Here is a 25,851-nt window from a genome sequence, read left to right on the forward strand (position 1 = left end):
ATTATGATTTATCTCATTGGCATCCATAGCCTCAGAGGTGTGATTATTATTTCCTGTTTACCACCAGCTTAGAAATCTTGAGTATATTTGGTGTCATCTGATTGGGAACAGAGGAGCCCATGGTGGAGAAGCATCATTCTCTCTAGTGAAGGAGGGCAGGACATAAAGGACCTACAATCAGAGACTTACTCTACAACCTAAGACGTGTTTGCAGGTTGTGCCCTGAAAGGCAACTGTGGACTAAAGAAAGTATAATCTCTGTGAGCTGACCCTCAACGCATGGCTGCACTGGCCCAGACGAGAGAACCATTCTTTTATTTACATGGAAACTCTCCTCCAAGTTTCCACCCTCCTGATAAAAGGGTAATAATGATAGTCTTTCCCACAAGATCATTAATTTACTCATTCATTTAGTCATCCATTCTAAAACCCTTGTTAAAGGCCAAGCATAATGATTAAGAATACAGGGTTGGGAATGAAAAAGGCCTGGCTTGTATCTGAGCTCAACTACTTACTAAGAATGTCTTGAGGAGGTTGCTGAAGCTCTTGGAGCCCCGGCTCTTTAATCTCGAAAGTGGGAATAACAACACTTTCATCTTAGCCTTGTGAAAGTTAGTAGTACTTATGGTGTTTGGCACAGATTAGATACTGAAAAAATGGCAATGTTTTTGTTTTATTATTGCTTAGTTCTTCTGAGATGGGTTCTAGTTTTCTCCAAAGAAAAGATTCCATAAAACAAAATCAGTATATCTACTCCTGTTATTTCCCATCTGAGTTGTCTGATTTTCTTCAAACTATACGATTTAAAACTAATGGCACAGTGCTAATTATCACAGACTAGGCCCAGTCTTCTAATCTGATGAGAGTTTGCTGGGGAAAAGCCAGAAACAAACTGTAAATCCAAGAAGAATTGATTATATAGTTATCAATATGATAACATGATGGGCTGTTTTGCAATTATTAAATGAGGATGACAACGCATTTGAGGACAAGACATGCAAATGAAACAATATTTGGCCACAAGTTTCATGTAAGGCAACAGTATGTTCCAGGACCATGAAAGGAATAAACGCAATCTTGTGATGCATGTACATGAGCAGCATGTCCAGGACAAAGAAAGCAAGTTAAGTATCTTGTGTGCTGGTCAACCCATTTCTTATCTCCGGTCACCACACTCTAAGTAGGACACTGAGAAACTTGAGTTCTTTCTCGTGAGGATCAAAGGACAATATGAGAGGGAAATGATGAAAAAAACTTAGAGGAAAGGTAGAAAAGTCCATCTAGCTATTTGGAGGACTACCATGTGGAAGACAGGAGAGCTGTGTGCAATTCCAAAAGGATGGCATGGAGCCAATGGAGGTGAGGCTAGGGCAGAAGAAGAGAGGATGTGCACAGAGGTGGAGTGAAAATAGGATTCACGTCAGGAGTAAACACCCAGGCAAAACGGGCATCTCAGCTTAGCCGCTTTCTTTTTAGGACAATATTGGCATGTAGTAAGTGCTCAGTGTCAGTGACTCTCATAGCATGAGGAGGAGAGGACGAAGGGAGAGGAGGGGTAGAGAAAGAGAAAGGGGAAGGAGAGGAAGGGAGTTGAAGTCTGAGCCATGTCTTCCCCTTCTTCCTCTTTTTCCACTACACATAATGACACTTCTCTGGTCAGCATCCCTCCTCACCCCCAATCAGCCCAACAAAACCAACCAGGATTTCTAAGTATTAACGAAGGAAAGTAATAATAAGTAATAATAGTTGTATCTTCTCTAGGTTGTCAACATTTCTTAAATTATCTGGTTCTCACTGGAACAATGATTCAAGTAGAAAATAGGTGGAGAAGTAGAGAGAGAGAGGGGTACTGAGGTGCTAACAGGGGAAGATAGGTCATGAGGACATGCTTTCTTTCAGAAAGGCCAATCTGGCAGCCGAGTGAAAGCTGCACTGAAGAAGAGTCAGCCAAAATTGGAGGAAGCCCAGGGAATATGTTGAAGATCTGAACAAGGCATTGACCACAGGAATGGAAAAGAGGGGGTGGCTGCAAAGGATGTCTAAGAGACATAATTAATAAAATGTGATGAGTGACTGGTTGAGTAATCGTGGAGAAACAGTCTGTCTGACTTGTGCATATGTGACATAGTGAACTAGGTGACTATATCCATGACAGAATAGGGAAGCCAGGAGGATGAGCAGGTTTGGGAGGGAGAGCAGAGAGAGAGAGAACTGGGGCTGGAGCTCAGCAGAAAGTATCACAGAAAAAAATCTCGGTATAGGGAAGAGCTTTCAAATAATGAAAGTTCTCAAACAATGAAACTAGTTGCAGTGGAAAAATAACCCTTTGCTTATTCCTGTGGGTGAAGGGGAATCTGGGTGACTTTAAGTGAACATTCTCCATTCCAAAAAGGCTTTCTCCCAGATAAAGGGCAAAGACGGCATTCTCCTTACAAACTGACCTATTCACAATTCATGTACTACCCAAAATATGAGGGGACTTGTTCTAGCCTTTGCCTTGGAGTGCATGAGACCAGAGACGGGTAAGCATAAGAGAAATTACTCAAAGATGTGGTAATGCATATGTGGTTGGGTGTTGACTACTCTGGTGAGCTTTTGTGAGGTGAGTAAATCAAAATCCATGATCTAATTATCATGTTTTATAACTGTGTGTGTGGGGGGGGAAGGGGGTGGGTGTGGGTGTGTATAAACATTCGCCATTGGTGTTTTATTTCCTGAATTTGGGAAATTTCAACCCACCCCAGACGAACTAAATATAATATAAAAATGCAATCATTTATTGATTTATTTATTTGGTCTGATTTCCAAAGCCTAAGCTCTTAGCCACTAGGCTAGATCCTCAATAAGGTTTAACAGTGACTGAATAAATTAATGGAAGAATTAATAAACCCACTGGGCAGAGTGGGTGTCATTATTATCCATATTTAGAAAAAAACCGAGGTTTGAGAAATAAAGTAATTTGCCCAATATAAACCAGCTTACTCCTACTGCACTGTGCCTTAATGTGAACAGGAAAGGCACACTCCTTGGGTGGTTGTAGCACAAGATTTTCCAAATGGAATGATGGCTGGATTTTAGACCATACACACCCTCCTGGTTGGGTGCCTTTGTGAAGGGCATAACCTCTCAACAGTACTTACGTTGTAAAGGCAGGCTTTTGTAAAGGCAGGGAAAGTCAGAAGGACTTTCCATATTTTTCTCTTCCTGTAGGGATCATGCTTCTACAATAAAGCACATCTCCCCATCTCCCATTCAATAACAGCAGAAAGTTAGCAGGATTTCTAAGCTATTTGTAAAAGCAAAATAGTCACATCTTTCCTGTGTTGATATTTTTGGAAATAATCAGTTTTGGATGAGTGTTGGTACAAACTTATGAATAGATTGAGGAGCAGGATTATGGTTGAGAAGGTAATCAATCAAAAGACTGCCAGATGAAATGGGAGATGCTGGGTAGGGAAGAGAGGCTGGTTGTTAAGACCTATGTCCTCTAAACTCAACACATTTGAATGCTTCCAGCTTTTTCCTTGTTAGAGAAATCCTATACTCATCTCTTCATTCTTCCTTTCCCATATTCATCAGGCATTCACTGATAATATGCCATATTCCAGGCAGAGTGAGAGAGTAGGCATAATTTAATCAATAACACATGGCCTTAGTCTTCAAAAACTCTTAAATACCTAGGAACAAATTTATCCAAGAAGGTTAAAGACCCACATACTAGAAAATATAAGACATAAATGAGAGAAACTGAGGAAGATATAAATAAATGGAAAGATATTCTATGCTTATGGATTGGAAGAATTAATATTGCTAAAATGTCCATACTACCCTAAACAATCTACAGGTTCAATGCAATCCTTGTCAGAATTCCAATGGTATTTTTCATAGAAATAGAATAAACAATCCTAAAATGTGTACAGAACCATAAAAGACCCCAAACAGCCAAAGCAACAATTAGCAATCTTGAGAAAGAACAAACCTGGATTTCAGTACATGCTACAAAGCTACAGATGAATGGATAAAGAAAATGTGATACCTATGCACGCATGCACACACACACACACACACACACACACACACACACACATAAATACACACACACAAACACAGTGGAATACAATTCATCCATAAAAAAGAATGAAGTCTTGCCATTGGCCCCAACATGGATGGAACCATAAAGCATTATGCTAAGTGAAATATGTTAGAGAAAGACAAATGCCATATGATGTTATTTATAGGTGGAACCTAAAAAAGAAAACAAAAAACCAAGCTCATGGATACAGAAAATAGATTGGTGGCTACCAGAGGCAGGAGGTTTCTCCTGTGAAGAAGCTCAAAAGTACAAGCTTCGAGTTATACTAAAAAAAATCACGGGGATATAATGTACAGCATGATGACTATAGTTAGTAATACTGTATTGCATATTTGAAAATTGCTGAGAGATTAAATTTTAAAAGTTATCACAAGTGAAAAAAAATTGGGGATTATGTAAGGTGACAGATGTTAACCAGACTCATTGTGGTGATTATTTTGCAATGCACATGAATATCAAATCATTCTGTTGTACACCTGAAGCCAAGGTAATGTTATATGTCAATTATACTAAATTTTAAAAAGAAACACAAAAAGACCACCTGAGAAGGGGCAAGTACACAGCTTCATTAAAATATAATTTGAAAAGTTATAGAAGCTAGAGGAGCCCAGAGAAATCATAAATAACTTTACTGAGTTAGGGGAGACAATTTGTAATCTGAATCTTGAAGGATGAAAAGGAATTTTTATAGAAAGAAAATGGAGGAAGTCAGTCAAGACAAAGGAAACAGTATGTTCAAAGTTTCAGAACAATAGACAGGCATGGAATATTTATTGAATGGAGAGAGGTCAGGTCTGGTAAACAAGATGGTTCATGAAAGGTAATGGTGAAAGGTGAGCCTGGAGAGGTAGGTTGGAGCCAGAGGCAATGTGAGGGGATTAAAACCTAATGTGGGAAGATATTACTATCCGCCCAGCAGATACATGCTGATTTTAGCATCATCCCAATCTGGCATCACTTCTCTCTTAAGAGGCCTTTCAGAAAAGTAATTATACATGTTATGACTGGAATAAACCTTTACAGCTTCATGGCTGTAAAATCACATAGCCTTTAGTTCAAATCCCAGCTTACTATCTACCTAATTATTGTGGCATTTTGGACAAGATGTTCTCTCCTCTGAGACTTGGTATCTTTATCTTTACAGAAGAAGCAATGGAATCTCATAGATCCAAGGTGATGGTTATGAATTGGCCCATAGAGTCTCTTGTACACAGGATATACACAACAGATGTTAGAACTATACCCTCTTCCTTTCAGTTTACCCACTCTCCTTCCTTCAGCAGGAATATACTTGCCCAAGAGTGCTGATAACATAGCCTGTTTTTACAAGTCTTTCAAAAAAAAAAAAAAAAGGATTTCACAACTTCCACAATATCCAGACTCTATTAGGAAATGCTTTTACATCAAATATCTAAGACTACCCAAACTCCTTTGTTATGCTGCTCATCAGTACAATGAAAAGAGGTCCACATAGCAGGGCAATGCCTACTATGCTGGAAAATTCTGTTGGTCTTTAGTCTACGTGATTACAGCATTGCCTGCAAATCTTGCTGGGAATCAGAAAAAAACGATGAACCCAGAAGAACATTATCGTCAGCATACTGTTCCAGGACTCCGTATGACTGCTCAGAGTAAAACAAAATTTCAATGGCTTACCTTTCTTCTACACTCTTAACTTGATCCATGAGAATGTTTTCCATCCTAATCTGCTTTTAAACAAGTAGAATATGATTTGCCATTATGGATCATTCTGAAATACTTTAATTCCTTTCTTAATCACAGAAAGGCTCTCTTCCTGGTTTGGGAAACTAAGTTTTAGACCCACAGAATGTGATAGTTAAGAAAAACTTTTGAAATTATATAGTGCAGAACTTCCCAGGGTGGGTCAGAGGAAGTATGCAGAAACAGAATGAGCAGTAGAGACTGGACTGGTTCTAGCAAATACAAAATCCTTTTTCCATCATTGAATCTAGAGACCCTTAGGAGAAGTAAGTCTAAAGAGTTGATACTGCACCCTTTTAATTAATGTTATTCATTATATAAACACCTTCTTATAAAGTAGGCTTCTATGTAGTTCTTAGATGTATCCAAGGTTGCTTTATACTTTGAAGATGGAAGGTTCGTTATATTCACTAAAACAATTTATAGAGTTCATACCACATTAGGCTTTGGAGTATAGGAACAAAATCTCTGAGTTGTTATATTGAAGAGAATGTAGGTAGTAAGTTATTAGCACTTGAAGTATATATACAAGAAAGATGGCTAATATGTTGATTTGCTTAATCCCTACAATCACTTTATGAATTGGTTGGCTATTGCCATCACCCTTATGTTAGAGAAAATAGAAGCACAGACAAGTTCAAGAAACTTGTCCACAATTACACAGCTAGTAAGAGGAAACCAGAATTTAGGTACAGAAAGACCACTCCATGGTCCACTGTCTTAGTCAGTACTATGGAACAACAGCACTTTAGAGTCATGTGTGTGGCTTCCACATATTCAAGTTATGATCTTAGTTATATTTCCTCATTTTTGATCACTCCTGTTCTCAAAGCTGCAATAGAAGAAAGTCTAATATCTACCTCTTGGAGAATTCTCCTTCCCCAAAATCTGTTTAATTCTTTGGGAAGGAAGAGAATATCTCTTACTTTCAAATACAAGCAGGATATAGGAACCACCACTGTTTGTCACAGCCTGTTTGAGGTCCTACTTAACATGGACCTGAGATGGGGAAAAAGAGTTGGTCACCTCTATGTGCCTGGCTGTCACAACCCTTGCAGAGATTGGCCTAGCACTTTTTAGAAAGAATGATGAGACCCCTCCAGTGAACAACTTGTGAAGAGTGTGTACTTTAGACAACTCAGACCTCAAGGGCTGTGCTCCCTTTCTCTCCTGTGAATTAATCCTACACTATCAATGTCAACTTTAACCAGTTTTTTTTTAAAGAACTTAATTCAAATGTTTCATTCCTCTTGGCTTTGGCCAGGAACCAAGAGGGATATTTGATGGGAGATGTGCTTTTCACAGCTAGTCATGGTTGTTGCGTGCTTCTATGTGAGCAACTTTTACCACCCTGATGTTGGGCTTTGAAGATTCATCATGGCTCACTAACTCAAGCAAACTAATTCTTCTGGTGCTCAGTAAAGTAAACAGTGATCTCTCCCAATGCTCAGGAATATCCTGGCTGTGTTGGGCTTGCCTAATGAAGCACTGCCTCAGGTAGGTGGATCTCCAGCATGAAGCTTTCATAGAGTATCTCCAAGGGTAATTTTGATTGTTCAACTTGAAGCATCAACCTGGGGTTAGAAGAAATCCCCTGTAATAGAGTCTGCTGATTCCCAAGATGGGCACAGGATGAGGTAAGGAAGGGGACTATTCTGTAGATAAGCATGTGTCTCCTAAGCCTCTATCAATTCTCTGTGATTTACAGGATGTCTTCAGAGCCATGCACCTGGACCTTGACATTGTAAAATTGTACCTTAAGCCACTGCTCATTGGAGAGCTTGCCCCAGAAGAGCCCAGCCAGGAGAGACACAAAAGTGTGAGTGGGGTCTCAGGACCCTTGAACATATGGAGGGATGGGGACAAAGGCCAGTTGAGCGATTCCTGACATATCCAAGAATTGATCCTTTTTTGTGAGAAACTGACCATTATGCCTAGGTGAGCCTGTAATAGCATAAATGAGTAGTTTCTACATATTACAAAACAATGTCATCCTCCTAAGACATTCGGAACTCTTAAACCTCTGTGTAAGAAAGGAATGAATTGTTTGGTCCTACAGTACCCCAGAAGTTCTGTGTCTCTAAGTACCTCCTTTATGTCAGGCAACTACCAGATACAACTTTTGTCCAGTGACTGCTAACAATTGCTTGATGTCTGTGCCTATATTCACTGCTAAAGTAAGTTTGATGAAAGCAGTAGATATGTATGTATATTTTGCTTATCTCTGTGTCCTCAAGAACCTACCTGCACAGGATCAGACATGTAGTAGGGACTCCATAAATAGCTACCAAATGAAAGTTGTGAATATATCCTAACAGCAGCCCTTTTTACATTTGGTGAAATTATAGTCCAGGGAAAATAAGTTACTTTCTGAAAGTCCCATAGTTGGTGTATCAAGGAACCAGGATTCCAAGTCACTTCTTTCTGACCCCAAGGAAGGGTGCCACTCTTTCTTTCTCTACTACTTTGGCCACCTGAAATACCGTCTTCCAAAGGACAGGGTCTTTATAAGATTAGACATTCACTAGGATGATTTTACATAAGGCTTAAAAGGATTTTGACTAGTATTGAGCATTTCTTTTTTTTTTTTTTTTTTTTTTTTTTTTGCAGTCTGTTTTGTTAAAGCTGCTTACATTCTGTGTAATTCTTCTGAAATAATTTGTACCCAATATTGACCCATATATCACTGTGAGGAGAATAGAATTAGCATTATACTTCTGCTTCAGGAAATGAGGAAACAAACTCACTGAGGAACAGGCAGATTCTGAAGACGCATAACTCATTTTGTGTAGACCTCAGACAAACACTTAGGCTCACCCCTCAGGCCCGCATGCATCCCACACAGCTGTGTGTCAGGAAACCCAGCCCTGTATTTGGCAGCGAGGGCTCTGAGGCTGCACAACTTAGATTCACAGCCCAACTCTGCCACAGGTTGTATGGGTTCAGGCCACTTCCCAAACCTCTCCATGGCTCAATTTCTCTCTCTGTAAAAGAGCGACAACAGTTGCACCAACTTCCTAGAAGATATTGGGGAATTATGGAAAGAGTTAAAAGCGCTTCAAGAGCTTAGAACAGTGTCTGGAATGTAGTAAATGCTCAATAAATTTTAGATACTATCATCATGAACTCACTCGTGGCACCAGCAATTGACAAACCTCCATATATGTCCCCATCATTTAGGGCAGGAGACTCTAGGGTAAACAAAAGAAATTGATGCAAAGCTTAATTGTTTCTGCTAAAAATTTCTTGAAGGAAAAGAAAATCCACTAATGGTTGATAACTATAAGACAACCATTCATTATCTAAAAGAGTATTGGTTTCTGGGGGGTAAAGGTCTGCCGAAATTTTTCTTTAGTGCATCTATGTAGATACGATGTATGTGTGCAAAATAATACGTATATACTCAGATATATGTCTATAGACAATTAATATGAGCACAACACTTGTGTCAGAAAGCATAAGTTGAATTCCTGCCTCTATCACCTACTTGCTGATGATTTCAGACCAGTGCTCATCTGGGCTTGCTGACCCCTTACTCTGTACACTAGATGAGTTGGAAAATATGACCAGGTTGGCAAGCACTCTAGAGATGCCTCTTAAAGTTATCCACGGTCACCAAAATTCCAAAGTTGATGGAAGCTTGAGAGATGAACCCAGGAAACAGATCTTTTAAAAGTTGAATCAGTGAATTTTTTTTTTTTGCTTCTAGAATTATGTTCATATAATTTGCTTCTAGAATTATGTTCATAGCTATATATATATATATATATATATATATATATATATATATGTATGTACATGTATGTATATGTATATATATAAATTCTCTCCTTTCATGTATCTGAACAACCCTGCTCTCTTTCTTATGCTCTGGTCATTATGTCACCTGTCCTGGTTTCAAACCCATTCATTAGTCATTAAGCAAAGAGATATTTCTTTCCGGCCCTTGCACTGACTCTACAGTCTGACTGGCAAGCTTATAAACCAATACTAGCCTTGCTCATGCACCCACATGCACATATGCATGTTACATAAACACAGAACCAGGAAACCCCCACCCCCCACAACACATATCAGCAGACACACACTAATGCCACCAGAGATCCTGCCCTGTCTCTAGGGATCCATCAATCAGCTCACAAGAAAGTCATCCTTTGAGCTAATCCAAGTGAACAGCATTTTTTTGGTCCATTTTTATTTTATTTTTTTAAATATAATTTATTGTCAAGTTGGCTTCCATACAACACCCAGTGCTCATCCCAACAAGTGCCCTCCTCAATGCCCCTGCATTTTTCTGTGTTCATCATTTTAATGAAAGGGTCCTTTGCACATACTGAACTGCTGATGATGTAGAAAATTCTGTGTAAATTGTACCACTAACTACAGTAACACAGATCCATATAGACAACACAGTTCTCCAAAGCATTATTGGAGATCAATCAATCAATACCCGAAGCAATACTGATGGTTTGAAAGGCAACAGTTAGACACAATAAGCATCTTCACAGCCCCCCTGCCAAAAAAAACCCCACAAATTCTAAGCTCCAAAATAGTTTGAGGACAGTTTACAAACTACTACTCTTCTTTCTATTCTCCAGGGAAAAAAAAATGTTATCATAACTTTTCAAAAAAGTTTTGTTTGTTCATAGTTTTATGTTTTTAATTTTGCCCAATTAAATTTATTAATATAATTACATTTGTATTCATAAAATTAAGGTACTAATAAGGTAATATAATGGATTATTGTGTTCATCTGTGTTCCCTGAGGGAACTAATTCCTTCCTTGAACATTTATTTCTCAGTCCCAGTTGGTGGAAGATTTCCGAGAATTGCGGAGAACATTAGAGGCCATGAACATGTTCAAGGCCAACCCAGAGTTCTTCTTCCTTCACTTCGTCCAGGTCTTGATTTTAGAAACTCTGGCTTGGCTAATAGTGTGGCATTTTGGCAGTGGCTGGCCTGTGACAATATTCATCTCCTGCCTTCTCACAATTTCCCAGGTAAGCACATACCCTAAAACCAAGCAGTGGCTTTAGGGGATGATTCAGAATTGTTTCCTTCTCCCTTTAGACCTGCACCAGCTGCTGTCTGACACCTCCTAGCAAGCTGCTCATCAGTGTCTGACACCAGCAAGTTCCACACCTTGCCAGACCCCAGTCTCTTGTCTGTAAAATAAGGATAATTTTTATGGAAATATTCTCTACTAACCAAGTTAACGTGAAAACACCTAGCACAGTGACTGACACATAGGAAGTATTTAATTTATGACAGATGCTAGTCTTTGCCCAATTGTACCCATACCAGTTCAGTAACTGAAGTCATTTCCCAGCCATGTAACACTCACCTTTATCTTTTATTCATCTTTCAATCAACAAAGAGAGAGAGAGAGTCAAACCAAGAAACAAACTCTTAACTATAAAGAATGAACTGATGGCTACCAGAGGGGAGGGGGCGGGGGGATGGGTGAAATACGTGAGTGCACAAGGAGTGCACTTGTCATGATGAGCACCAGGGGTTGTATGGAAATGTTGAATCGCTATATTGTACACCTGGAGCTAATATTACATTGCATGTTAGCTAACTAGAAATTAAATAACACTTAAAGAATGTGTGGATTCCACCATAAATGCCAATCAACTACTGGGACATAGCAGAACATCTGATCAATCTTTGTTGAATGATGTGTGAATCTCTAAACATGGCTTTCTGTGAGTGCAACACTGCATTGCGGACATGAAGGAAAATGCACCTGGTTCCTGCTCTTGGGTAAAGAGTCTTTCAGTGGGAGAGATTCACGTTCAAACTTGTAAACATACAACATGACAGAATGACATTAATGCCAAGGACAGGAACAAACGTGCTGTTGAAGCAGAAAGAGGCATTTAATTCTCATTGGAATAAGTGCAGAAGGTTTTATGGAAAATTAAAGTCAATGTTAATTCCAGGATGTATGTTAATTTTTTTTTTGTAAAGTCAACTTGCTTTATTCCTTGAAAAGCAATTCTTTTGGAAACTGGAAAGGAAACATTTGTTTGGTACTTAGCATAAGCCAAGCACTTTGTAGGTATTTAAGTTGCCCAACAGTCCATGAGTAAAATGTTATTATCCCTACTTAGCAGGTGAAGAGCTGAGGTTTGGAGCTACTGAGTAATTTGCCAAGATCTGTGCAACACATACATGGTGAAGAATGATTTAGAATCCAAATCTTCCTGACTCCAAAGGCCATACCCTTTCTACTCTTCACTGGAAGATTTTGACAGTGACAAGGAAAATGTTCTATACTCACAGAACCCCATGCACAAAGGCACACTAGTGGGAAAGAACACAATGTGTAAGAAATAGAAAGTGAACTTGGCTTGGAGCCAGATAAGATCCCCCACCATTCTTCTCCTATGGGCTTTGAATCTATAAGTGAGCTCATTTATTAATTTCCTCTTGACTCCTCAACTTCTTTAACAACAATTTCATCTCTTCTAGTGTCAGAGTTCATATCTGCAACATGACTTGGGACACCTTTCCATATTTACGAAGTCCAAGTGGAACCACCTGATGCAAAAACTTATGATGAGTCATTGCAAGGTACAGGATGTTCATGGAGCATGATGGGATTCTCATGCTCCTAAGACAATGGTTACCACGTTTGTTTGTGCAGTCATATTAGTAAAAAATGTTTGTGCACAAATAGATTCACAAATATGCTAACAATGTAGATATTACATACATACTAATATGTAATATGACATTGTAATATATATGCTAAAATTAAGACTTTAATTTTTTATAAGGAAAGGTTTATTTTTATTTAGGAAGTTCCAACAGTTTTTCATACCTTAAAAAACTCGTTAGCCTGGGGTGCCTGGGTGGCACGGTCGGTTGAGCATCGGACTTCAGCTCAGGTAACGATCTCACGGTCCGTGAGTTCGAGCCCCATGTCGGGCTCTGGGCTGATGGCTCAGAGCCTGGAGCCTGCTTCCGATTTTGTGTCTCCCTCTCTCTCTGCCCCTCCCCCGTTCATGCTCTGTCTCTCTCTGTCTCAAAAATAAATAAAACGTTAAAAAAAAACTCTTTAGCCAATCCTTGGCATCCCATTAAAAAACCACCACACAGGAGGATTGTGCCTTTATAAATGAAGAGGTGCTCTGTAAAATCATGAATGGGAATGTTCTTAGAAGAAGTCTAAACATTTACTGCTGGGAAGCAACAGGAATTCAGCAAGCCTGATTAGTCTTGGAAGGATAAGGCTATGATGAAATAAAGGGAACGATGCAGAAGAGATAAAAGTGAAGAAAAAGAGAAAGAGTGGACAAGAAAGGTCAGATGGCACTGTTCAAGAGTCAAGGACTGTAAATCCCAAACTGGTGGAAAATGCAGTGGTGATGATGGCGGTTGGTCTTGCCTCCCCCTGCCCAAACTCCAGGAGGGCAGGTGCTTTGTTCTATGAGCCACTGCAGTGCAACACCTAGCAGAGTACCTGGCACACAGTAGGTCTTCAATAGCATTTGTTGAGTGGATGGATGGATAGATGGATGGATGAACCAAGGTAACAGTACAGGACTGCCAAGACCGGGTTTTAGCTCTGACTTCACAAGGCTTCCTGTTTGATCTTGACTGAGTCATATTCTATCTCTGACTCTCAGTGTTCTCATCTTTAATATTAGGAGTTAAACAGGATGTCTGTTTTTCTATGACATTCTAGGATTTAGTGACTATGTACTCTGGCCCGGATGGGGGAAAATGCCTCTGAGCCTTCCATTAAGCCAAATCTTGCATTCAAGGCAGCTCATTTTAGGAAAAACTCCTAAGCACTGACTCAGAGCCTACTTGTTTTGCCTTAACACAGTGGTTTTATATTGAACTGAAAGATACTTAAAATAAGTCTTATCAACCCTCTTTCCAGTTGGGCAAACTAAGCTTAAGTAGATTAAGTAACACAGAGTTGGATCTGGATTCATATTAGAATTAAGTCTGTTCCTCAAAATGGTTAGAATGATTAAAATTGTCATTTTATGTGATAAGTTTCATTTAACTCGAAAATTTCTATAGGTACACAGTTCTGCCCTCTTTCTACTCATGCTTGATTGACAAAGTGTTTCTGTATCCAGTCAGAAATGTTTACCACAGAATAAAAGCAAAAACAGTTTCTTATGTCCTGGTGAGAATTAAGGTAATTCCTTTTGAGGAAGTCAGAGGAAAAGAAAGACTCCTGTGTGTCTTGGAGGTAATTGACAGTTGACTTGATGCCAGTATAAGTAATATTTCAAGCTCCACCCTTGCTGGTCCTTTTAAAAAAAAAATCACTGCTTTCCCACTTGTCCAAATTGGTACACAGCTCTCTCTATATAAATTATGTTGCCAGAAACAATTTTGCACTAGTTGAAATGAATATAACCTTGATGAGTCATGAACGGAGTAAATAAATAGGAAATGCTCTAAAAGCAAATTGAGTATACTCTACCTTTTTGCAGATAAAACCAGTGATTTGTGAGCAAAATGAGTGTAGGCTTCAAACTACCTGTAGGAAGGAAAGGTGGACAGGAAGGAGGCAGCGAAGAAAATTGTAATATAAACAGCAACAACGTCACCTTCTACATACGTCACAATTTTAAATTTCAAAACTTGACTTACTATCATTTTACCCTTGCCCTGAGGGGTTTTGGGGCGGAGGTTTTTTTTTTGGAATTTTCACTCACTAGCTGTGCTAGTAATTGTGTATTCCTGATCTTTGCAGTGTTTGTGCAATAAAAGAGTGCTTCTGAAAGTATACCATGAAATTTCTGCGCATATTTTGGACTCTTGTGCAATGTTCAAATCAAAATGGGCTCCCTGTAGCATATTTTTCAATGCATTTTTCATGCACAGTTTGAAAACTATAAGAATCAAGAATCAAGGATTATACTAGGGACAAAGAGACAGAGTATTTGATATTAAGACCTGCCTTAAAAATCTGGCCTATCCTCTTTCCAGGACTACATCCTAAAATAATTTTGGGGGAGGGGTGTGAAGCATGTTATTTCCTTTAATATTTTTCTCATCCATTCCACAGATGAGGAAATTGCCCAAGACCATGCATACCCAGTAGCAGGGCTTTGAATTCAAGCCAAAAAAAAAAAAAAAAAAATGGCTTCAGGCCAAAGTTTGGATTTCTTAGAATGCACCAAGAAAGGACCTAACTTGGGAATGAGGAATGACCTAGGGTGGTTTCTGTATGGAATTGGGTGCAGGGGCAGCCTATCTGCACGTAGCTGATAATCTTCACTTCCAGCTGGATCACTCTATCCCTTGCCTCCAGTAATTGTGGCTTCCAGACCGAGGGGTAAGGGTAGAGCCAGCTGCTTTAGATCACAATTACTCCCATCACTGTTCTAAATTCCAGGACCTTGAGCTGTCAAGATCTTCTCCCTGACCTATCATGAATCAAAACTTGTCTCTCCTATTACCAACTTCCACAGATAGTCATTGCTTGCAAGAGTACAGTTAAAATGTTGGCTCTCAAAGGATTTAATTAACAATTATTGCAGTGTCCTTGTTTGTCTATTGCTCCCATAGGTTGTATGTTTCATAAGTATGGGAACCCCATTTTATCATGTCTAACTCTATATTCCAAATGCTTGTTTCAGTGTCTGACGCATGGGATGTACTTTAAAATAAATAATGAAAAGAGCAAATGCATAACTGTAAAAGTGAGTGGGTGGTATGCAGTCAGATGCAAGAAGAGCAGAGTGCAATGAGGACCCCATGGGGGAATAAAAATTGATGAGTACGAGTTCAGTTTGACATATCATGAGACATGCAAAGGAAATGTTTGGAAAGTGATTTTCCTTTCACGCATGAGGTTTAGCAGATAGATGTGGGATGGAGGAAGAGAGATTCCACTACAAGGATGGTAGGGAGTGTTAGAGGTGAAAAGAGACTATTGCTCCTGAGAGATGGGGTCACCAGGGGTTTGCTAAGAGAGGACTCTACAACAAGGACTATGGAAGGCAGTGCTAACACTTGCAGATTTTCAAACATGCCCATCCCCCTCAACCATGGATGTAATGTCCAGATCCGCATAGTCCAACAGAAATATAATGCAAGCCACATTAAAATGACATAAATCATTTTAAATTATCTAACAACAACATTTCAAAAGTTAACTTTATCACCATATATATATATATATATACGTTCAAAATTATTATCATTTCTACATGTAATCAATATAAAAAATGTTAATACGATATTTTACTCTCCTTTTTTCATCCCGAGTCTCAAAATCCAATATTACACACATACTGCTCATCTTAATTTGACTAGTTACACTTCAAGTGCTCAATAACCAGCATGTAGCTCGTAGCTATCATATTGGACTGTGAAAATGTAAAACATGTTTAGGCCAGTTATTGAGAGATGTCAAACATGCAATAAAAAACAAATACTCTTTATTCTTATGTAATAATTTATGCAATAGGGGAAAGGAGAGGAAATTGAACTTCTCAATATGCCAACATTTTACATACATCATCTCTTGTCTCCCCCAAACAACCCATGGAAGTAAATGTCATTATATCATATTTACTGCAGATGGAATACAGGCTCAAAGAGGGTGAAATTTACCCAAACCACAAAGCAGTATTTATACATCCAGGATATGAAACCATATTGATGTACTTCCAAATCCTTCCTCTATTAAAACTTTCACACTGTCATTGAGAGAAAGAAAATCACAAACAACCTAATTAGAGATGATTTGAGCACAGAGCCAATTGAATTATTTTTATTCTCATTTATCTTTATATGAGATCATGGAAGCCTGAACATGCCGTAATGTGAGCCAAGCCCCCTACAAGATAATTTCAGATCCATGATTCATTTAAATATTCATGAAAGCAGGATTCCTAGGACCATTTTACCCCAAGAGCTAATTGAAGTTTTAGAGATGAGTTTTCTTTATTTGTAAAATAAGAATTTTCTCTGTCCTACTTATCTTCAGAATTTTTAAAATGAGGATTCCCCCCCCAAAAAAAGGATGGAAAACATTTCATCTGAACAGGTTTTTGTGAATTTTATGAATTTTCCTGAATCCCATGATTATTTGATTGTAGGCTTTGAAAGGCTCTGTCCAATGGGCCATTCTGTGACCCAGCAGTCAGGGAACAAGTTCCAGAAGCTCAGATATCTTACTTTGACTTTGGAGATGCATGCAGAAAACTCTGAGAGTGAAGGACATCCCAGGAGAGAAATCTTGCAGCTAATGAACCCTCTCTTCTCCTCAGGGCCTGTCAACATCCTGGTGGAATCACCGACACTTCCAACATCATGTAAAAACAAACATCCACCCCAAAGACCCAGATATTGATATGGGTGCACTTTTCCTGCTTGGAGAATTGCAACCTGTCAAGGTATGTTTAGAACTCCTGAGCACTTAAGAAATGTTCCCAAAAGTGATTCCTGGAAATGTCTATGGTCTTGTCCCAGAAAGATGGAGCTGGGGGTTCCCACTTCAAGCACCTTCTCAGAGCATGTCTCCTTCTTTGAGTCCAGGATATACACATGAAATAACTGAATTTGAAGCTGTACAAACAGAAGGAAATGTGGAGCATGTGATTCTATGGTCTTAAATGACACACTGCCAACCTCCTATGGAAGGAAATATGGTAACTTGTATCACCCTGCTTGAGCAATCCTGGAGACAAACAGATCCCTGCCCAGTGGTCACCACTACAACAGAGTCAACATAAGTTGCTGTTAAGTAGTGAAACCAGATAACTGAAGCTGTCAATGACTCTCCAAAATTTAACGAAGATATGGAGACATTCATTCTCTCAGGGAAAAACATGTCAGTATATTCAATAAGCACTAAATCACAAGTATCTGAATAACTAGTTATCTCAACTAATTCTAGCTCAGTGAGAAGAGGCTGTACTAGTGTTTTTTAGTTTGTGTTCATTTGGTTCATTTATATATGAGCCACAGCTCAAGTGCTTTGTATGATACTTAGACATCTCACCTCTCATTTGGACTTGTTAAACAATAGAGAAAGGAGAGAAAAAATCAACTCTGGAATTTGTCAGTTGATTTTTTTAACCTCAACTTAAAATCATCATGTAGAGGACTATTACCAAATGTTTTGGGAGAAAGTCTTACTTCAAAGAAGGAGGTACAAGGGTAACTACAGAAAGGTCTCCCCCCTCTGGAGAAATGGTAGATCCTGAGAGTCAGGTGCTTAGAAAGAGGCTGCTATTTCCTAAAACAACTAAGGAGTTTTATTGAGAATGTAGTTCTGTCAGTTGCTGCCTGCACTTTGGGCTACATAAACCAAAAATTGTGCAACTTTTTAAAAATAAGTTTTCCCAGCTTCGGAAGACTGTACCTTCTCCTCCAGCTGAATTAGGAAACAAATCTCTTGACTAGACTTAAAAAAAAATCTCTGGCTGTGATCACAAATCAGTTGCTTTTGACAATGGCTCCACAAATAAGTTGGACTTCTCTGATGTTTGTGGACTCCTACGCTCATCAACAAAAGTGTGATACTTTGATTTCTCTAATCATCCCCACAGAGCAAGAAGGATTTGTCTTAACTGAATTTTATGAAGCAGGCTGCCCCTCCCCAGAAGTACCTCCTTAAGGCTATGTTCAGTATACATGCTGTCTCTTCACAAATGATGGAGGTCACCTCCTAAGTTTTATAGCTGCTCTTGGGACATGTCCCTAGACCTTAGGGTTCCGTGTAATAGAGTTTCAGAGCTACTGTCTGAGACATTGCTTGAAATTATTTAAACTCTAAAATTCAGTTGTTTACATTTTTAAAAAATAGTTCTGGTGAGCCCTGAACTTTTCCTTCCATCTCACTTTACTGCCAAATTTTCTACCATTTTGTTCAAACATTCTACTTTCCAGGTCCTGTGATCATGTTCTGGAAGACTTACAGCCCTCCTTTGGAATGAGACTCAAAAGCAGTCCTCCACCTAGGTGTGCCAGCTCCCAGGAATTTCCACCTGCTCTTTTCCCCATGTTTCCCACTACTTAAAAATCTGGAGGTTTGAGAGGAATTGCAAATAGCTCTTATTACATCATCAACATGCTACTTCTTTTTATCTATGACACTAAAAGAAGGAAAGATCAGCCCTACTATCCAAATATGAAAAGAAGTCTATATGCAGGAAGGGAGATATCAACAAAATGGAGGAGAGCAGAAATCAAACAATGCCCATAGTGTTGTGTCCAAGTGGACATACAGTAAAAATATAGAGCAGACATAAATCTTCATTTTCATTCATGCAACTAAACATTTATTGTATGTTTACTAGGAGATATAACCATTACCTCTATGCCCCTCCTCAGAGTATTTGCTGTCCTTATGCACTGAGCACAGACTAAATTAACTAAGGAGATTCCTAGAAAATTAATCAAATTCCCAGCATTAAGATTTTATGTAATATCATTACGCCTTAGAAATAGTCCATCACAGTGTGAGATCCATAATGAGAACACAAAGGAGGAAAGATGGGACAGACAAGAAGGACCATGTCTATATCTTTCATCATATTACCATTTGATAAATATCTGTTGAAAGAATGAATGGACGTGGAGACCAAACTTCAAGCAGAATTCTAAACACCATAGTTAAGAGAAGCTAGAAAAACTCATCAGAAATATTCCCTTTTGATCACCACTCCACTCCATAGAAGGACAAAAAATTTTCAAAATGGCTTCCATGGGAATTTTTTATTTTTTTTTCAATATATGAAATTTATTGTCAAATTGGTTTCCATACAACACCCAGTGCTCATCCCAAAAGGTGCCCTCCTCAATACCCATCACCCACCCTCCCCTCCCTCCCACCCCCCATCAACCCTCAGTTTATTCTCAGTTTTTAAGAGTCTCTTATGATTTGGCTCTCTCTCACTCTAACCTCTTTTTTTTTTCCTTCCCCTCCTCCATGGGTTTCTGTTAAGTTTCTCAGGATCCACATAAGAGTGAAAACATATGGTATCTGTCTTTCTCTGTATGGCTTATTTCACTTAGCATCACACTCTCCAGTTCCATCCACGTTGCTACAAAGGGCCATATTTCATTCTTTCTCATTGCCATGTAGTACTCCATTGTGTATATAAACCACAATTTCTTTATCCATTCATCAGTTGATGGACATTTAGGCTCTTTCCATAATTTGGCTATTGTTGAGAGTGCTGCTATAAACATTGGGGTACAAGTGCCCCTATGCATCAGTACTCCTGTATCCCTTGGGTAAATTCCTAGCGGTGCTATTGCTGGGTCATAGGGTAGGTCTATTTTTAATTTTCTGAGGAACCTCCACACTGCTTTCCAGAGTGGTTGCACCAATTTGCATTCCCACCAACAGTGCAAGAGGGTTCCCGTTTCTCCACATCCTCTCCAGCATCTATAGTCTCCTGATTTGTTCATTTTGGCCACTCTGACTGGCGTGAGGTGATATCTGAGTGTGGTTTTGATTTGTATTTCCCTGATAAGGAGCGACGTTGAGCATCTTTCAATGTGCCTGTTGGCTATCCGGATGTCTTCTTTAGAGAAGTGTCTATTCATGTTTTCTGCCCATTTCTTCACTGGGTTATTTGTTTTTCGGGTGTGGAGTTTGGTGAGCTCTTTATAGATTTTGGATACTAGCCCTTTGTCCGATATGTCATTTGCAAATATCTTTTCCCATTCCGTTGGTTGCCTTTTAGTTTTGTTGGTTGTTTCCTTTGCTGTGCAGAAGCTTTTTATCTTCATAAGGTCCCAGTAATTCATTTTTGCTTTTAATTCCCTTGCCTTTGGGGATGTGTCGAGTAAGAGATTGCTACGGCTGAGGTCAGAGAGGTCTTTTCCTGCTTTCTCCTCTAAGGTTTTGATGGTTTCCTGTCTCACATTCAGGTCCTTTATCCATTTTGAGTTTATTTTTGTGAATGGTGTGAGAAAGTGGTCTAGTTTCAACCTTCTGCATGTTGCTGTCCAGTTCTCCCAGCACGATTTGTTAAAGAGACTGTCTTTTTTCTATTGGATGTTCTTTCTTGCTTTGTCAAAGATTAGTTGGCCATATGTTTGTGGGTCTAGTTCTGGGGTTTCTATTCTATTCCATTGGTCTATGTGTCTGTTTTTGTGCCAATACCATGCAGTCTTGATGATGACAGCTTTGTAGTAGAGGCTAAAGTCTGGGATTGTGATGCCTCCTGCTTTGGTCTTCTTCAAAATTACTTTGGCTATTCGGGGCCTTTTGTGGTTCCATATGAATTTTAGAATTGCTTGTTCTAGTTTCGAGAAGAATGCTGGTGCAATTTTGATTGGGATTGCATTGAATGTGTAGATAGCTTTGGGTAGTATTGACATTTTCACAATATTTATTCTTCCAATCCATGAGCAGGGAATGTCTTTCCATTTCTTTAAATCTTCTTCAATTTCCTTCATAAGCTTTCTATAGTTTTCAGCATACAGATCTTTTACATCTTTGGTTAGATTTATTCCTAGGTATTTTATGCTTCTTGGTGCAATTGTGAATGGGATCAGTTTCTTTATTTGTCTTTCTGTTGCTTCATTGTTAGTGTATAAGAATGCAACTGATTTCTGTACATTGATTTTGTATCCTGTAACTTTGCTGAATTCGTGTATCAGTTCTAGCAGACTTTTGGTGGAGTCTATCAGATTTTCCATGTATAATATGACATCTGCAAAAAGCGAAAGCTTTACTTCATCTTTGCCAATTTTGATGCCTTTGATTTCCTTTTGTTGTCTGATTGCTGATGCTAGAACTTCCAACACTATGTTAAACAACAGCGGTGAGAGTGGGCATCCCTCCATGGGAATTTTTTAAAAATCGCAATCCCCGTAGTCAAATGTAAGAATTACCCACATTTAATTAAAGCAAAATGATGCTGCAATATTTCCTCTTATTCCAGTTCTGGTTCTTCTAGTGCCTCAGGTGTGACAGCCAAAAAATTCTGACCATATGGCTCTTTCCATAGAGATTTTAAACACACACACACACACACACACACACAGAGCAATGTTCTTGAGCATTAATGACCACAAGTATTGTCTCTTATTTTAGTTTTATGCTCTCTCCTTTCAGTTTGGCAAGATGAAAATCAAGTACATCGACTATGAAAAGCAGCACCTGTATTTCTACATGGGTGAGTCTCATTGGAGCCACTTTCCTTATCATCCCATGTCCCTGAAGCAAGCTGTTGTCAAGCCAGACGGCACAACAGCAATGCTCTCACAGAGAGACCAGCCCATGTCTTATTGTGACTTGGAAAAGCGTCATGTCATATTTCAGACTTCCTGGGGACAAACATCTGAAAAGGAAAAATTGGAAAGCAAATAGGCAGTTTAATTTTAATGTGCATCTCATGAGATGCTTCAGGAGGGATGGAAGTCAATCAAGGAGCCTTGCATCTGAGACTATCATAGAAAAACTAAACACCTGTCCAGAATAAAAGAATAGTGGTATTTGGATAAGGAGGAAAGAGAAATAGGAAAAGAATGTCAAAGCATTGACATTATGAAGCCATAAGATGTAGATACTTAGGAATAAAAGGCACCTGAAAGCTACTGTGTGAGAGAAAGATGGTCGCTCCAATAGCCCACATAAAGTTGCAGAAGATATTTTAGTGGACAGAGACATATATGTATGTGTGTATGTATGTACATATTTTGGTTTTTTAGGTAATTAAAACTGACCAAGCAGAAAAATTTATTGATACCCTAGTACAGTCTAAATTTAACATGATAATTTTTTTTACAGAAAGCCAATATTTGAACAATCAACGGTAAAGATGGTTTTTGTTTAGTTTTTTTAATATGAAATTTATTGTCCAATTCGTTTCTATACAACACCCAGTGCTCATCCCAACCAGTGCCCTCCTCAGTGCTCATCACCCACTTTCCCCTCCCTCCCACCCCCCATCAACCCTCAGTTTATTCTCAGTTTTTAAGAGTCTCTTATGTTTTGCCTCCCTCCCTCTCTATTTTTTTTCCCCTTCCCCTCCCCATGGTCTTCTTCTATTAAGTTTCTCAGGATCCACATAAGAGTGAAAACATATGGTATCTGTCTTTCTCTGTATGACTTATTTCACTTAGCATAACACTCTCCAGTTCCATCCACGTTGCTACAAAAGGCCAGATTTCATTCTTTCTTATTGCCACGTAGTATTCCATTGTATATATAAACCACAATTTCTTTATCCATTCGTCAGTTGATGGACATTTAGGCTCTTTCCACAATTTGGCTATTGTTGAAAGTGCTATAAACATTGGGGTACAAGTGCCCCTATGCATCAGCACTCCTGTATCCCTTGGGTAACTTCCTAGCAGTGCTATTGCTCAGTCATAGTGTAGATCTATTTTTAATTTTTTCAGGAATCTCCACACTGTTTTCCAGAGCAGTTGCACCAGTTTGCAATCCCACCAACAGTGAGAGGGTTCCCGTTTCTCCACATCCTCTCCAGCGTCTATAGTCTCCTGATTTGTTCATTTTAGCTACTCTGACTGGGGTGAGGTGATATCTGAGTGTGGTTTTGATTTGTATTTCCCTGATGAGGAGTGACGTTGAACATCTTTTCATGTGTAAAGATGTTTTAAAACACAAAGGAAACCTTCCATCAATCAAAATGTATTTTGTAAGATAAAGGGTTTTTAATTTCTAAACTGCTGTCATTTATACCAAAAAGCTTTCAAGAAGAGCATAACTGTTAAGACCTAGAACACTGTTCAGTTTCTACCTGGAGAGTACAGTGGTATTTCTAGTCAACTTCTGAATTTCAGTAAACCTGCAAATGTTTATACTCCCACTTTATAAACACAAGTCACTGGAAATCTTTAATGATAGTTGCACCCAATGTAGTGAAAATCATATGTATGTACGAATATATATAAATAGATCTGAATGTGGGTTCAAGCTGAAAGAAAATAGGGTAGCTACATAATTCTGACATTGATAAATAGCAATCTATCAATGGGTGGCTTAGTCAGTTAAGAATCCGACTTCAGCTCAGGTCATGATCTCACAGTTTGTGAGTTTGAGCCCCACATCCGGCTCTGTGCTGACAGCTCTGAGCCTGGAGCCTGCTTCTGTGTCTCCCTCTCTCTCTGTCCCTCCCCTGCTTGTGCTCTCTCTCTGTCTCTCTCTCTCTCTCTCTCACTCTCTCTCAAAAGTAAATAAATAAATTTAAAAAAAAGATTTAAAAAATATCATAAGCAAAAATGCTTTCCTCTTAACCAAAATCAAATTCACGACAGCTCAAAAAAAATGTTTTCATGGAACTCCAAAATATGCCCACCTAAAACGTATGATTACAGTTTGAGACATAAGACAAAATCAGAAGTTCCCAAACATTTCCTATAGATCAGTAGTTCCCAACCAGAAACAATACTGCCCTGTTGGGACAACACAGTGGAAGGGAAAGATGATACTGGCACCCAGGGAGCCAGTGGTTCTGTTAAACACCCTACAATGCACAAGACAGCTCCTAACAACAAGAAATTATCTGGCCCTGCACTTTCAACAATAGCCAAATTACAGAAAGAGCCCACATGTCCATCAACTGATGAATGGATAAAGAAGATGCGGTTTATATACACAATGGAGTACTACTTGGCAATGAGAAAGAATGAAATCTGGCCTTTTGTAGCAACGTGGATGGAACTGGAGAGTGTTATGCTAAGTGAAATAAGCCATACAGAGAAAGACAGATACCATATGTTTTCACTGTTATGTAGATCCTGAGAAACTTAACAGAAGACCATGGGGGAGGGGAAGGGGAAAAATTAGTTACAAACAGAGAGGGAAGGAGGCAAACCATAAGAGACAGGGAACAAACTGAGGGTTGATGGGGGGTGGGGGAGAGGGGAAATGGGTGATGGGCGCTGAGGAGGGCACTTGTTGGGAAGAGCACTGGGTGTTGTATGGAAACCATCTTGACAATAAATTGTATTTTAAAAATTACACTCCATTCACAAAGTAAAAATTACATTCCATTACACAAAGTAAATTAATTAATTAATTAACTTAATTAAATAAATATATTTAAAAAAAAGAAATTAGCCCCAAATGCCAACAGTTATGGGGTTGCAGTTTATCTGATTTGCTCAAATGTTGGGCACCAGTAGTCATTTGTAACATGCTTGACCAGGATGGCCTGTGGGCTTATTTTTGAGGTAAGGGGGTGAATTCCCACTGCTGTCCTTTCCACTGCTGGAATTCTGCAACCTCATTCTATGAAAGTCACCCTCTCTTTTTCTGCATGACCAAAAAGAGGAATGAAGACATCAGTGCCCCATTTTGAAAGGTAGCTGATCTCCAGGTTAACCAGCAGTGTGTTCACATAATAAAAGCTGTTGGAATTGCTTTTCTGACTTTCTACCCTGTCTGTAGTGCTGCAATATGCCCTTAGCTAATGAGGAATGAACGAATGCTGTGGATTCACTACACGAAGCCCACTTCACAAAACTCTCTGCCTTTTGGAGCTGTTTCATTATGTCTTTTTCCTTCAAATGCCAACTTAGCATCTCCGGTACAAGTAAATCATGCTCAAACTGTCAAAGAGAAACAGAACTGGAAATTTTTTAAAAGTGACAAGACAGATTATATTCAGGTTTCCATAGTAAGGGAAAAGGTTTCAGTATAAACTCAGCTCAATTCTGCTGAACCAAAAGGTGGGAGACCTTTTAAACACTGGGTGTGTTAAAGAAATTTCCAAGAGACCTTGGTGGGAGGGAGAGTTGGTCAGTGTGATGAAGCCATCTGTGTCTGCTGCCTGGTGCTTATGAAAGTTAGGTTCCCACCCCCCATATGGAGAGACTGAGACAGGCCCCATCCTGGATGATTTCATTCAAAGGAATGACTCCCAGGGGTGCCCAGGTGGCTCAGTCGGTTAAACGGCCAACTTTGGTCAGGTCATGATCTCGCAGTTTGTGAGTTTGTGATCACATCGGGCTCTGTGCTGACAGCTTAAAGCCTGGAGCCTGCTTTGGATTTGTGTCTCCCTCTCTCTCTGCCCCTCCCTCGTTCCCACTCTGTCCCTCTTTCTCTCAAAAATAAATAA

The 25,851-nt window shown here is 39.1% G+C and overlaps 1 protein-coding gene across 1 annotated transcript in view; it reads left to right on the plus strand.

Moving 5' to 3' along the window:
- Window positions 1-25,851, plus strand: part of LOC123601692 (fatty acid desaturase 2-like protein FADS2B) — a 40,928-nt gene that overhangs the window by 1,815 nt on the left and 13,262 nt on the right. The window contains exons 2-6 of the mRNA XM_045485240.1: window positions 7,524-7,634; window positions 10,618-10,815; window positions 12,293-12,394; window positions 17,071-17,196; window positions 21,879-21,939. Of these exons, the coding sequence (XP_045341196.1) occupies window positions 7,524-7,634; window positions 10,618-10,815; window positions 12,293-12,394; window positions 17,071-17,196; window positions 21,879-21,939 (598 nt within the window). The remainder of the gene's footprint in view (window positions 1-7,523; window positions 7,635-10,617; window positions 10,816-12,292; window positions 12,395-17,070; window positions 17,197-21,878; window positions 21,940-25,851) is intronic.

The sequence above is a fragment of the Leopardus geoffroyi genome, chromosome D1, assembly GCF_018350155.1.
Source record: "Leopardus geoffroyi isolate Oge1 chromosome D1, O.geoffroyi_Oge1_pat1.0, whole genome shotgun sequence".
NCBI lineage: Eukaryota > Metazoa > Chordata > Mammalia > Carnivora > Felidae > Leopardus > Leopardus geoffroyi.